This window comes from Cyrtonyx montezumae, unplaced genomic scaffold (assembly GCF_038088225.1).
Source record: "Cyrtonyx montezumae isolate F1298 unplaced genomic scaffold, pur_monq_1.0 scaffold_14, whole genome shotgun sequence".
NCBI classification, from domain to species: Eukaryota; Metazoa; Chordata; class Aves; order Galliformes; family Odontophoridae; genus Cyrtonyx; species Cyrtonyx montezumae.
Genome location: NW_027071870.1, coordinates 3571077 through 3584051, shown reverse-complemented (window position 1 = coordinate 3584051; position 12975 = coordinate 3571077). Strand labels below are relative to the sequence as shown.

Below are 12975 nucleotides of genomic sequence, written 5' to 3'. Positions count from 1 at the left end.
CGTCAGCCCATAGCCAGGAGGATCGCCTCCTCGCACCGCTCAACCCACAGCGTTCGCACCGCGCTTTAAGGGCCCCGTCCCGGAGAACAGCTCCGGGCTGACGGAGCAGGGCGGCTCTGTCTGGGGGCACCCCGAGCCCGGCGGGGCGGGGCGCGGTGGGATACCGCCCTGTGGGCGGCACGGGGCCGCAGCCCGGCCCGGCTCATCTCGGCGCGGCGGGGCTGGCGGCAACGCGGCTCGGCAGCCTCCGCGAGTAGGGCCGGCTGCCTCCTCCCTCCTTCCCTCCCTCCCTCCCTCCCGGCCACGGCGCGGGGCTCCTCCTCCTCCTTTCTCCTCCGGCTCCCTCCCTCCATCCGTCACCCCCCCCCGCCCCCCTCTCCGGCCGCACTTGCGCTGCTCCCGCTTTGCACTTTCCATCTCGCTCCTCCGGGGCGGAGGGTCGGACCGGGGCTATGAGCCGCGCGGGGAACGCAGCGGCTGCCGCGCCGTAGGGAGCCCTCCCCGGGCAGGGCAGGGCAGGGCCGGGGTGTCCCGCTGCAGGCGGCGGCTCTCGGGCACGGCTCGCGCTGCCGTCCCGCTTCGGGGCGGAGGGACCGGCGATGTGCGACATGATCGACTCGCAGTCCGCCGAGAAGATCAGCAGGATGAAAAAGTTGCGGAGAACTTTGTCGGAGAGCTTCAGCCGAATAGGTGAGGCCCGAGGGGCTGAGAGGGGAGGGAGGGGTGCCCGGTAACAGGCTCTTGAGGGTACCGCTCGGAATAGATCGGTGTTTCCCGGCTGTGTGTGCGCAACCCGTGTTCGAGCCAGCCCGAAACAGGCTAACAAAGTGAGAATGGGCATTGCCCAGCGTGCTGCCGAAGTGAAACCTCGAGAAAAATGCGGGGAAGGGAACTGTTATTGTGTGGCTGCGGGACTGGGCGCCTATTTTCTTTCTTTCCGGCTGCGCATTCCTTTAAGTTGAGGCTGGAGATGCTGAGGCTGATAACGCCGGGTGGGAGAGTGGGGAGGGCAGACAAAAGAAGTCGGTCTGTCATCGCCGCCGAGCCGTGCCGCGCAGCATCCTGGAGGCAGCGATACCCACGGCGTCTGCCGGTACCGCCGCTTCGCGTTCGGCTTTGACACCACTCGTTTTGCTCCAGGGTTTGTTCTGAGAACGATGCCAAAGAGTTGTGCCGCCTTTGGATCCGTATTGCTGCCGGCCCGGGGCGCGGTGCTGGGCTCCGTCCAGCTCCCGTTGGAGGTGCTGCTGCCGGCCGCCAGCACCAGCGTGCTCAGAGCCGCAGAGCGGGGCGAGGTGCGGGGCGGCCGAGCTGAACTGGAGGCCGAGGAAAGCCCTGACATTGCCCTCGCCCCTTCCTCACTCGGTCAGTGCCGCCGGGGACGTCTCGCCACTCAGAGCTGCTCTGTCCCAGGGGACTGCAGCCCTGAACCCTGGCAAGGAAGCGCACAGCACGTGGAAAACTGTGATGCCCACGTACTGGTGAGACACTGGCTGCCCAGCGAGGTGGTGGGGTCACCGTCGTTGGAGGTGTGCACAGAACACCTGTATATGATATTGAGACACATGGTTGGTGGGTGCAGTGGGGTGGGTCAGTGGTTGGACTAGGTGATCTCAGAGGTCTTTCCAACCTTTGTGATTCTGTGATTCTCTGAACCTGAAGTGTAGGAGGGTATGTGATGTCAGGTGTCTTTCTCTTTTTTGTTTTGGTTCTTTGGCAAGGTGGGTAAGACTGGAAAGAGCTCGTGTTTGTAGAAGAATTTCAGAGGTCTCTGTTCAGAAGTGGATACTAAGTCACAGTTGCACATCCCCCTGATTTCATATGAAAATAGCTCTCACCTATATTCGATCTTATGTCAGTTAAATGCATTTTACCAATTTGATTAAAAGAAAAAACTCAGGCATTTTAGCTGTCACATGCTTACATGTATGTACAGATACAGACCGTCTGGTACAGACCTGTGGGCAGGCTGTGCCTAGCGGAAGTCATTAACAAAGACAACACTTTGAATGGAGGTGCTGCTTAATTAATCATAGCAACGTTGATCCCATTAATGCCTTCTGGCACCACGACCTCTCTGAGTGCTAACTTCTGCATGTGTTTGTGGCTTTCTTGTGTGATTGTCTCTTTCAGCTACTTTAACTAATGAAACACTTCAGTTTTTATTGGGACTCTGGGCTGATTTAGGTGCCTGTGCTGTCGTATCTTCCATGTACCAGGGCTTTTTGTGAGGTCAGAACTGTCCTTGCCTGTTGGGGATGTTCAGTTGTTAGAAGTCAGCTGCCACCAGCAAGGCTGTTCCTCACACTGATGCTCCAGTAATGTGAGCATCACACTATTAACTGCACTGTGAGCAAAAGCTCTGATTTATCAGCTTGAGGTTTGAACTGAGCCCACTCCCTGATAGCCACAGCTGCAGATAAGCTCGAGCAAAGCAAGCCTCTGTTTAGAAACTCTTAGTTTGCATACCAGGAAACGCTCAGGTGTGACACATGCTCCACTTGTGTTTTGAGATTAAAGAGAGGAAACCAAACCCTCAGTAGAGAAAGATGTGAAAACAACATGACAAAAATAAACCTCTCTTTGGCAATCAGGCGTTTCTTGGTCAGGTCAGCAAGTGACTGAGTGAATCTGTATCTGATCTTGAGCTTTGTCAATCATCCATTACAATGTTTTTATAAATCTGTGATAGTCTTCTAACTTTTCCTCTTACATGTTGTCATGAGTTTAGGTCTGGTAGCATTATGAACATGCTAGTGCAGGTGATGCAAAGTGTTGTGGCCTTCCCCTGCAGCAGCAAGGACATCTTGGTTAGCTGGGTAGTGCAGCATGGAGTATCCCCCAGCGCTACCAGATCTCAGCTGCCAAATACAATTCTTCCAGTCCGGACCCTTTAATTTTGATACCAGTATTGCTGTTAGCCTCTTTAGTAAGAGTGGTGGAAGTACTTGGATTTGTCACTGGCAGTGTATTTTTGGTAGAGTTTGTAACCCAGTGCCTAATAAACAGCCTTTGAGACCACTTTTTCCCCACAGAGTGATTCTTTCTATTTGAGAGGATGGAAATGAGCAAGGAAACCAAATGCTGTTTTTTTTTTTTTTATCTTTTTATCCCCAGTGTGCAACAGTATGCTGAGTAATGTTTGAAACTATTTTCCAAAAGAATAAAACTATGAAATATGGTGTGGAAGTTCTGGATATTCCCCCAGCATCTCAAGATGAAAGAGGCTAGCCTTAAAACCAGCTCAGCCATCCCCAGGGCACAGAAAAGAGCCATTATTCAGTACCAGTTATAGCCTTGAGCAGTCTTGGCCCATTTTCTTAACTTTGATCTGAAACATTTCATCCATTGCATCCAGAAATTGGCAGAGGGTGGTGAATATTCGTCTGTATTATATGTCCTGCTGATCCAGCCCATAGTTATTGGGGTTCCTGGCACTGGGACTGTTTCTTTCAGCTTTACGAACTGAAGAATGAAATGTGGGAAACTGCCTCGGCCTTCACCCTGAGCACTCGCTTGTACTGTCTGCAAGGCACTGAGTCTGCTGGAAGAAATGCATGTGGCCTTTTGTGCAAAGCTGAAGCTGATATTCTGATACTGGCAGGATGGCTTTTATTGCAGGAATTACAAGCTCACAGATCCAGAAGAATGGTCTGTCTTTGCAACGAATGCATCCGTTCAGCTAGCAGAAGGTTTCTGGTGCTACAGGGAGTATCCCTCCAAAAATGTAGCACATCTTGAAGAGCTCACGTTGCTAGGAATCTGAACAATTTACAGAATTCATTTTATTGATAAGTTCTTGGCAGCTTATCCCTTCCTATACAAACAGCTGAATTAGTTTACAAATTCCCCTTTCCTTCCTTACATATGTACTGTTGCTCATATACACAAACACGTGATACTGGATATTAACCAACTTTGTGAAACTGTCTTGATTCACTGTTTCTTTCAGCATTTAAACTGTTATTAGGTTTGCTTCTTAGTTTTACCCTTTGATAATTATGTCATTAAAATCAATTATCATTAATTTTATAAAATTACCATCATCTTGTAGTTATGGAAAGAGTTCCTGGCTATGCGTCTGTTGAAGTGAGTGTAGTACCCAAATCCTATTTTGAGATCCTTCCAGCTCATGCCATTTAATTTTTTTTTCCCTTATGCAATCTGTGTTGTCCAAGCCCAACACCTGGCTGGGAAGGAAAGGGCAGGGAGCCCTGCTTCAGTTGCTCACAGGGCATGAAAGCCGTCCGTGGCAGCCCTGAGCACCCGCGTGCTGCACTGTGCTACCCGCTCCTCACCGACACAAAGGTTATCTCCACTATCTCCTTTCTTGTACACACACATAGCTCGCATACCTGAGATAATGAGAAGTGCATTTGTAAACAGTTTATTATTATTATTTTAAAGTGGAGAGTAGAGGTAAAATCAAGCCAGAAATGTGCATGGATTCCCATTTCTTGTTCTGCTGGGAATTCTGTTGTTATCTGCTGTTTGGTTATTCCTGAAACATTTTGGTCCTGTGGAAGCTGAGAGTTTTGGTGCTGGAGACCTGCTTGTCAGCGTGACCCAGGGGCGTCATAGACCATATTTATAGCCTGCGTGTTGTTGTGACCTGAGAGGTAAATTAAAAAAAAAATTAAAAATTTGTCCTTAAAAACAGTTCCACAGATCTTTTCTTTTTGTCTTTTTTTTTTTTTCCTTTATGTCTCGCCTCATAACTTTTGAGAGCATGGGATTGGCAGTCTGAAAATGCCTTGTCAGGCCTCCACAACCATAAAAATGCATTTCATGGTAAAAATGTGCAGTCTGCCTGCCCTAAACTTCTCAGTAAAGTTGTTTTTCTGTTTTCTTTTTTTTTTTTTCTTTTTGAGCATGTAATCTTCAGCAATCTGAGCAAAGTCATTTTTTGTGTTCTGAAGAAATGCCAGTGTGAGAGCAAACAAAGGCTGGAACATGTGTGCTTTCCTGCAGAAGGAGAGCTGTGGTGTGTAGCTCACAGCCCTTGGCAGGGTTGCAGAGCTGCAGCACAGTTCTTTGGCAGAACCATGCTCCCCTACCTCGGTCCCTCTGTGTTACAGCTGTGGTATCCGGGGGTTTTGTTTTTTATTATTACTGGGTTTGTTTGTTTGTTTGTTTTAAGGCTTTTGTTTCATAGAACATAGGATGTCTTGGGTTGGAAAAGATGTTAAAGCCCACCCAGCCCCACTGCGTGCTGTGGACAGGGCTGCGTCCAGCAGATCAGGCTACCCAGGGCCCAGCTCACCTTCAGCACCTCCAGGGCAACCTCCAATCCCCGAGGACAGGGTTTGGAAGGGATTCTGAAGGGAGAAGGTGCACATAAAATTGGAAACTACTATGTTTAGATTCCCAAAGGTGCTGGGCACTGAAGTAAATCATCGTTGATCAGTCATCAGATCAGTGCTTGCTACAGCGTTAGAACTACTCATGTCTTTCTTGTTGCAGCAGTTCACATGCGTTTGGAACTGTTTTCATACTTCCTTTTTTGTTGTTTGTGTGCTAGGTGATGCAGGGTAAGAAGGACAAAAATCTTATCTGCTTTAGTGAAAATAATATTGAAAAAAAAAACCAAACCGTCCTGCTACAGTCTCATACTATAGTGCAAAAATGTAGTCCTTGACAAAAAAAATATGCGGCTAGTTCATTGTGCTTTTGCAGTATGAAGTTCAGTCAGGCTCAGGCTCTCTAAAAGGTGTTTTCATGCTCACTAAGAATTAAAAGAAATGCATGGACTTATATTTTCCTTAACCTGAAAGGATAACATATTTCATAAATATGTAAATGTGGTATCTTGGAAACATGCTGTGCAGTCCTACATACCATTTAGTTTCATATTTTGAGTGTAAAATTGTTATTCACGCCAGCTTGTTCTTTTCTATTATAACAGGAAAGAGTTGCTCTGTTTTTCTCTTTCCTGGAGTTAGTTACTTTGTTCTCATTGAAATGCAGTACAGATAACTGTTTATTTTTTTCCTTTTATTTTAAAGCCTTGAAAAAAGAAGACAGCAGCTTTGATGAGGTAGGTTAAATATCTTTCTACTTTGCATAGTCCAGATATGTTTGGTATTTCTCACTTGTGCTCAGAGACCCACAGACCATAGTGTTACTGCATGCACATTACTTGAACATGTGTTCATTTTCCAAACAACTACCAGATTAATTGCTTGGTTGAAGACTCTGAATGGAATGCTTGTTTTCTTGAATATAGTAAAAGTGAATGTTGTGTGAAAAGTATTCATGTAGAACACGTACACGCAGAGAAAAGGTATATGTGGGGATAGTACTTCATAGAACTTTACTTAGAATAGTTGTAACTGTAGATACGAAGACAATGTAATAATACAGTCCTTCTGAGAACACTGTGTTAAATGCTGCTGCATTTTATTGTCTTTTCACTGAGTGTCTCAAGTGAGATAGATACTGCCTCTGAAGTGAGATAAAAACAACAAAGCACGCACAAACCCAACAGCTAGCTGTAGTGGTAAAACTTGTACTTGATTATTCAGTGTTCAGGGCTTGTCCTATCTGTAGTATGATTCATGTGTTTGTTAATTTGTAAAATATGCTGCTCACAGTTTGTGCTTGCATTTATTTATGATGGGCCTTGGAGGGTGTGGGTCAGTGTGAGCTGTTCTGCACCACAAGTTTACTCAGGAACGGGTGTAGATCGCAGTGTGATGAGTTGTCATTATGGTAGACAGTGCTTGTACTTCTCTCCATCACCATGACTGGAAACAAACAGTAACATTTTCATGTGTTGATATTACAGTTCTGGCACTTCTGTCTTCACTGGATGCAATCTTAAGTTTTGGCTGATTGTGGTGAGATAGTTGGTGTCTAATGCCAGATTCTGAATACATGGTGATGTAATGTCCTTGATACTGGATCAAATCAGACTTTGTTTCTTTCTAAAGAGATCTCAGCAAATTTTCAACCTCCCTGCTGTAACTTGCTAATAGCAATACAAATGTTTTATTCTAGTCTGACATTCTGCGGTGTTCAAATTCAGCTCAGCCCCTCTCAGGTCTAAAGCGAGTCAGATTTGGCCTTCAGAAACCGTTGTTGGACTGTGCAGTGGTCGTGACTGTTGTGGTTCTGTTATAGCACTGTTAGAATTTGAGTCCTTAAAGTTATGACTGTTTTGATAAGTGGTCTGTAGGCTCTGAATCCTTCTCACACAAATCTTCACTGTTCTTACGTGTTTTTTTCTGGAGGCTTCAATGGTTTAACTTTGTTCTGACTTACTCATTAAGTACTGCATTTGATACAAAATCTGAAAGGGTCTATTAAAACTTTTTAAATGCCTCACTACAAAGATGCCAATTTTCCTGTCCTCTCCCCTTTCACGGGATTGTCTATCTACAGCTTGTGAGCATTCTCTTCACACTTGGTTTTCTGCTTGAACAAGTGACAATTTGAACAGATTTTCTACTTAAATTTGGGGACGTGTGCAGAAAAATATTCAAATACATTTTTAATGGGGTTGGACATATTGTTCGTTTGACATACTGCAGTGTTTGCTAGAGAATGCTAGTGGGGAAAAGTGCACAAAATTGTTTTTCCAATCTCCTGTAAATATGGAGGAGTTTGATGTGACATGGGTATCAAGCAGTTACGTTGCTTTAGGTGACGCTTATTGAAAAGAAGAAAACAAGATTCATATTTTATGTTGTCCTCGTTAATCTCTTCGATCTCAATGCAGCAGTTCTTGGAAGTCATCTAGTCTCAAGAGTGAATCAAAGAATGGGAAGTACCACGTATCACTTAATTCCTTTCATATTAAACATCCTTCAAATCAGAAAATAGAACAATCTCAAGTAACAGTAGGCTACCTCATTGTAGTGATGGGACAAGGAACTTGAGGGAGGACTCTGTATTGAAAGAGAGCTCATGGTTTTAGACCTTTAAATTGTGACTGAAGCACCGGTAGCAAAAGCAGGCTAGCTGGGGCCTGAAATCTCTGAGGGGAGAGGGAAAATGACATAAAGAGGAAGACCAACCTAAAGCTGCAAGGCCTGCCTTTGCAGCTAAGTCAGTTGTCAGATTATTCCACACGTTTTGGGTGTTACATCAAGCTCTTGGTTGTTTATCCTTAGGGAAATAAAAAGGAAAAAAATGAGCTGCTTAGTGGGTCTTTTTCTGCTTACTTAATTCTTGCATATTGTAGCTCAGAAACGTGTAAGACTGCAGGAAGTCTTCATTTTGTGGAGAAACTACTAAGAATTAAGATATAAAAGATGGCAGGCAAGTGTATTCCATAATTGCTTTCTCTGGGTTATGAAATTAATCTGTCTAGTAAATGAGGACCAAAATAATTGTGAACAGCAAAGCCTGTAAGATGCATGTCAGAATAGAATTTTAGTTGTTCCAGAAGTGTTTCATGGATTTCTATAGTGCTGGTAAGACCTTAGCCTCATAAGACCTTGTGGCATCTTCCAGAAGCTCCTGTGTATAAATGAGTAGACACCTTCTTATGTTGTCTTCAAATTTTGTCTTTTCTGTCATGTTGATGTTTACTAGTCGCCCTGTGGCAACGAGAATGTTGGCCTGACCCAGTACCTACTGAAATCAGTGGGAAATTCTCCTAGTTTTCAATTGTTTCTGCATCAGTTTCTTCCAAAATGAAATATTATAATGTGGGGACAGTGAGTGCAGGATGCTTTTGCTAGCTTTCAGGATTACTTGAGTTGAGTGGGAGAGAGTAAGGCAGAGTTTTCCATTGTCTTTTTGTGACCTGAAACGTTACCTGCTCTCGGAAGAAAACCAGCCATAGAATAGAGTTGTTCTACCTCTGGAAACAGCCTAACCTAAAACCCAGACAACCCTTTCCCTCTGAGTGTAGGCTTTGGCTGTCAAAGGTCTGTTTCATTCTTTTGGGGAAAGCACTGAAAAGAGATTATCTGTAATGTATTGCCTTATTTTCTACTCTGGATAGATGCAGATCTTACAAGAGGTAAGACAAACACCTCTGAGGAATAGTGCTATGCGCAAAGAGCTGTCTATAAACAGAAGTTTGGTTTTTGAGTGAACACTTTCTTTTGTGTCATTCCACTCATTTCTGTCAGTGTTAAAAGTAGTAACTTCAACTACGCAGGACTGGATGATTGTGGACTTTTAGTGTAACAAGAAATGAAGAATTTGGCCGTTGTGCCTTGTAATGGTGTGATGATTTTCTTTTTTGCTTGAATGTGTTCAAAGCTGACCATGTGTAGCTAAATTACAGCATATTTAGAGGGAGTTAGAGTTAGAGGGACACCCCGTGTTGATATTGTGACTAATCTCATCGCAATGCTGGTAACCTGTTCCTTGGCTTACCTGTTTGCCCTTATAATTTATTTCTGAATTATTATTAGTCTTGAGCTGTTGGTTCTTGTCCTTCTGTTGTTAGTGGTTTCTCTGAGCAGCTAAATCATAATTTAAGGTCTTTTGTCGTAAGTCATACACACTAGATGAATTAACATTAACATCATAATGAAATCAAAGCAAAATAAGTCCTTAATTTACAGAACTACGGCTAGTTGTGTGCAGAGCTGTATTAGTTTGTTTAGCTCTATTTCCTTGTTAATTTTGTTCAGCTTCGAGAGCAACTGAGAAGTAACTGTAGGGCTGCTTTTTGGTGTGTATTTTCTTTTAAGGCCACTTCTCCTAGGAAATTATGAAATGTGATTGTGTCAGATGTGTACATAATTCTTTCTAACTCCATCCAGTAATTTTGAAGTTGGCCAGTGCTGGGACTCCTAGAAGCTTGATGAGAAGCTGGCTGAGGAACAGAGACAAAATCTCCTCTGACTGAAAAGCTGGATTGTGAGGTCTTGTAAATATGAGAGATTCTGTGTGGAAGGGTTATGAGTACTCTGACCTCAACAAAATCCTGTGTGTAGAGTCTCCAACGGTGAGGATGCCAAAATAAATTTATTTAATTATTTCATTCATGGAACATCTTCCGTGTGTTTGAAGTGTGAAAGAGGAGGGAGTTTTGCCAAGTTACTTCTTGATTCTGTAAAATGCTTGCTCTTGCAATCCCACAATGAAACACAACCAAAAAAGATACTCCTTCTGTGGGATGTTGCATTGAGTGGTTGGCTTAAAAAATTCTGTGTCTGAACCAGAGCTCTTCCACAGAGAGCATTTTGAATTCAAGGAATTGAAATGAAAGATATAGCAGTAAAGCAGATCTCTCCAACAAATGAACGAGGAATTTGAATGCTGTAATACAGGAGGCACGTAGTATGATAAATAACCATTTTGCATTTTTTCCCCAAGTCTTTTTATGTTAAGTAGTGGCTTGAGGGAGCAACATACATAGGAAAGTATGGATGCAACATTAAATCTGCTTTTTCCTCCTGTTGAAGAACATTGTGATTATGGGAACCTTCAACAGGAGGTGAAGGAAAAAGGAAAATCGGCCCTCTTGAGATTTAATGCTACTTTTGTGATATCTTAGAATAATCTTTGTTTCATAGCAGGAAGACTTGCACGTCTGAGATTGGTGTGTGACAGACTTAAGGAAGAGCCTGTGATACAAAGGATTTTGGAAGTCTGACTGTTATCTCTCTTTGGTGGGATAATTCTTTACTGGTCAAGGTACTGCAGAATAATTACAAGGCATAGTCTGGTTGTCTGCTTCTTGATAGCTGTTTGGGCTTATGAAGCAGTAGACTTGTGACTATTGCACTGCTTTGTGTGGTAGAGTTTACAGAGAAATGGTTAAGTGTTGCAGTAATAGTCTGAAAGCTTTTGGGGAGAGTGGAGGGAGGAGTTATTTGCACTGAGGGCTTGGGTGGGACTTGGGGTGCACAGTGATTTTGTACTTCTCATCTGCTTAGTGCACAGCAAGCAGGTGGGAAACTGTTATAATGTGAAGCTGAGGACTAATGGGAGAGAGATTTAGAACTGCTGGGGAAAAAAAAAAAGAACCTAAATCTGGAAAGCAAACAGAAGTATAGGTGTCATATCTGTTTATAAATAATGATAGGGAGCTAGGTCAGAAAATCTTCATCTGGTGATTTATGGTGGTTTTCCAATCACTTACAGAGGTGCTTGAAGCATCCTGAGAGATGGGTCTGTTCAGACATGTCACCAAATGAGAGAAAATTTAGTTCTGGGCAGAAGGTAACAAATTCAGTACTGGAAATTGCTGCTACTGAATTGTCACTGGTGACATAAGACAGACAATTTTTTTTTTTTTTTTTTTTTTTTTTTTTTTTGTGAAAGAGGGATGTAAAAGCTCAACAGTGTAATCTGATGCTTCCTGTGGGCGGCTTGTCTTCACTTATGTCATCCTTGGATTCACAACAGGGGCTTTGTGTTGGATGGAGATTTTTCAAGTCTGCCACCTTCAAGAGAGGGAATGGGGTGGGGATGGTATTGTCTTCTGGGCCTTTCTATTGCAAAGGGTACTTCCTGGGAGGTGACTTAGTTTTGTTTGTGTTCCTGCCTCTCTCAACTCAACCTTTTCTTCCCCAAACACCATTTGCTTACACTGTTGAGGATCTTTTCTTGGTCCAGTGCTTCTACAGAAGCAGAAGGCTGAGACACCAGCCTGCCCTGTGCATTTACTGATTGCTGTAGTTGTGTGCTGGGTCTTAACACCGTTCTAACAAAGTATGATCTGGATTGTGTCACTAGGTCTTGGAAGCGTTATGTGATGTGGCTACGTGTGCATGTATTTGTAGGACAGTACAAGCACCTCAGCTCTTACGAAGATGTACCCAGCTGCTTAATAGGAATCATCTTTTCCTCTTGATGAGGACTTATTAAAGTTATTAATAAATGTGCTGCAGTTGAGTCTGAGAGTGAAGAGAATGGGTGGAATGGAGCAAATGCAGCCTTTCTGCTGCAGTGCAGCAGGTTTTTGTTTGATCAGCTGTGTGAAAGATGTCCTTATTAGTGTTTGTAAAAGTGTCTCTATGTGAAACTTCCCATGACTTTAAAAAAAACAAACAGGCAGCAACTTTTCGACAGGCTCACTTAATTTCTCAGAGAATTACCACTATTCCATGTTTGATATGGCTGGTAGGGATTCCTGTCACTTCCCTGTTCTGTGTTGCATGTGTAAGAAAGGAGGGCTCTGGAAGACAAGAGATGTCTCAAAAGCAGGTCTAGGTGATCGTAATGCAAGCTAAAAAACATTCAGCAGCTGGTGTAAAAGCATCCAAGCAAAACTGGCTGGAGGATGGCTTCTTAGTTGCATTTAGTTTCAAGGCTTTGAAGCAAAATCAAAGGTCCTTTGGAAGGTTCTCAGATCTACCTTTTATTCATTCAGAACAGGAATTGATCTTTTTTTGGTAGATAACCTGGTTTTTACAAAGACCAACATTTGAGAACTTCTCTGTCATGCTCAGGGAAAAAAAATTGTCTGGGAGCATCCCTAAATCTGTTGAATGACTGCAGTTTAGCTATTAGCCCCATTCATTTATGGTGTTAAACTGTGCATTCTTCTGCCTGTGGTGTTTGCTGATAGTATATCCATTCCTTTCAGGAAGTGCCTATTATTTTCATTTTGAAAGAAAAATAGTTAAGGCCACTGTGAAACTTCTTGTTCTCTGTCTTTCCTCTCCTATGGATATCAGATAGAAAACAGGTTTGTGTCACTATTTAATGAGTGTGTCTTTTGTTTAATTTTTCTCTGAAAAAGGATGAAGCTAAAAAGCAGAACTCGATAAGAATGCAGCAGTTAGTGAGGATCTGGCCCAAATGCTGCCATATAAAAAATTTAACTTCTGGACAGCAAGGAGGTATTTTAAACATCAGAGAAACATTGCAAAATGGAATGAATTTCTAGGTCTACTTCTGTCACTTGGACATGTGTTTGTGTGTGGGATGTTTCTGTTGGTCAGATGAGAGGATATATGCATTCCAGAGACATAGAGTCAGATTATAAACTACTCATATTTTGTTGAAGTGCACTTATGTGTAAATCCTTTTATTTTCTTTATATACATGGAAATAGTAGCT

General features: G+C 43.4%; 1 protein-coding gene across 1 annotated transcript in view; it reads left to right on the top strand.

Moving 5' to 3' along the window:
* The first annotated feature begins 423 nt into the window (after positions 1-423).
* CDK14 (cyclin dependent kinase 14) overlaps positions 424-12975 on the top strand; it is a 308533-nt gene continuing 295981 nt past the window's right edge. The window contains exons 1-2 of the mRNA XM_065731296.1: positions 424-690; positions 6006-6037. Coding sequence (XP_065587368.1) covers positions 600-690; positions 6006-6037 — 123 coding nt within the window. The 5' untranslated portion in view covers positions 424-599. The remainder of the gene's footprint in view (positions 691-6005; positions 6038-12975) is intronic.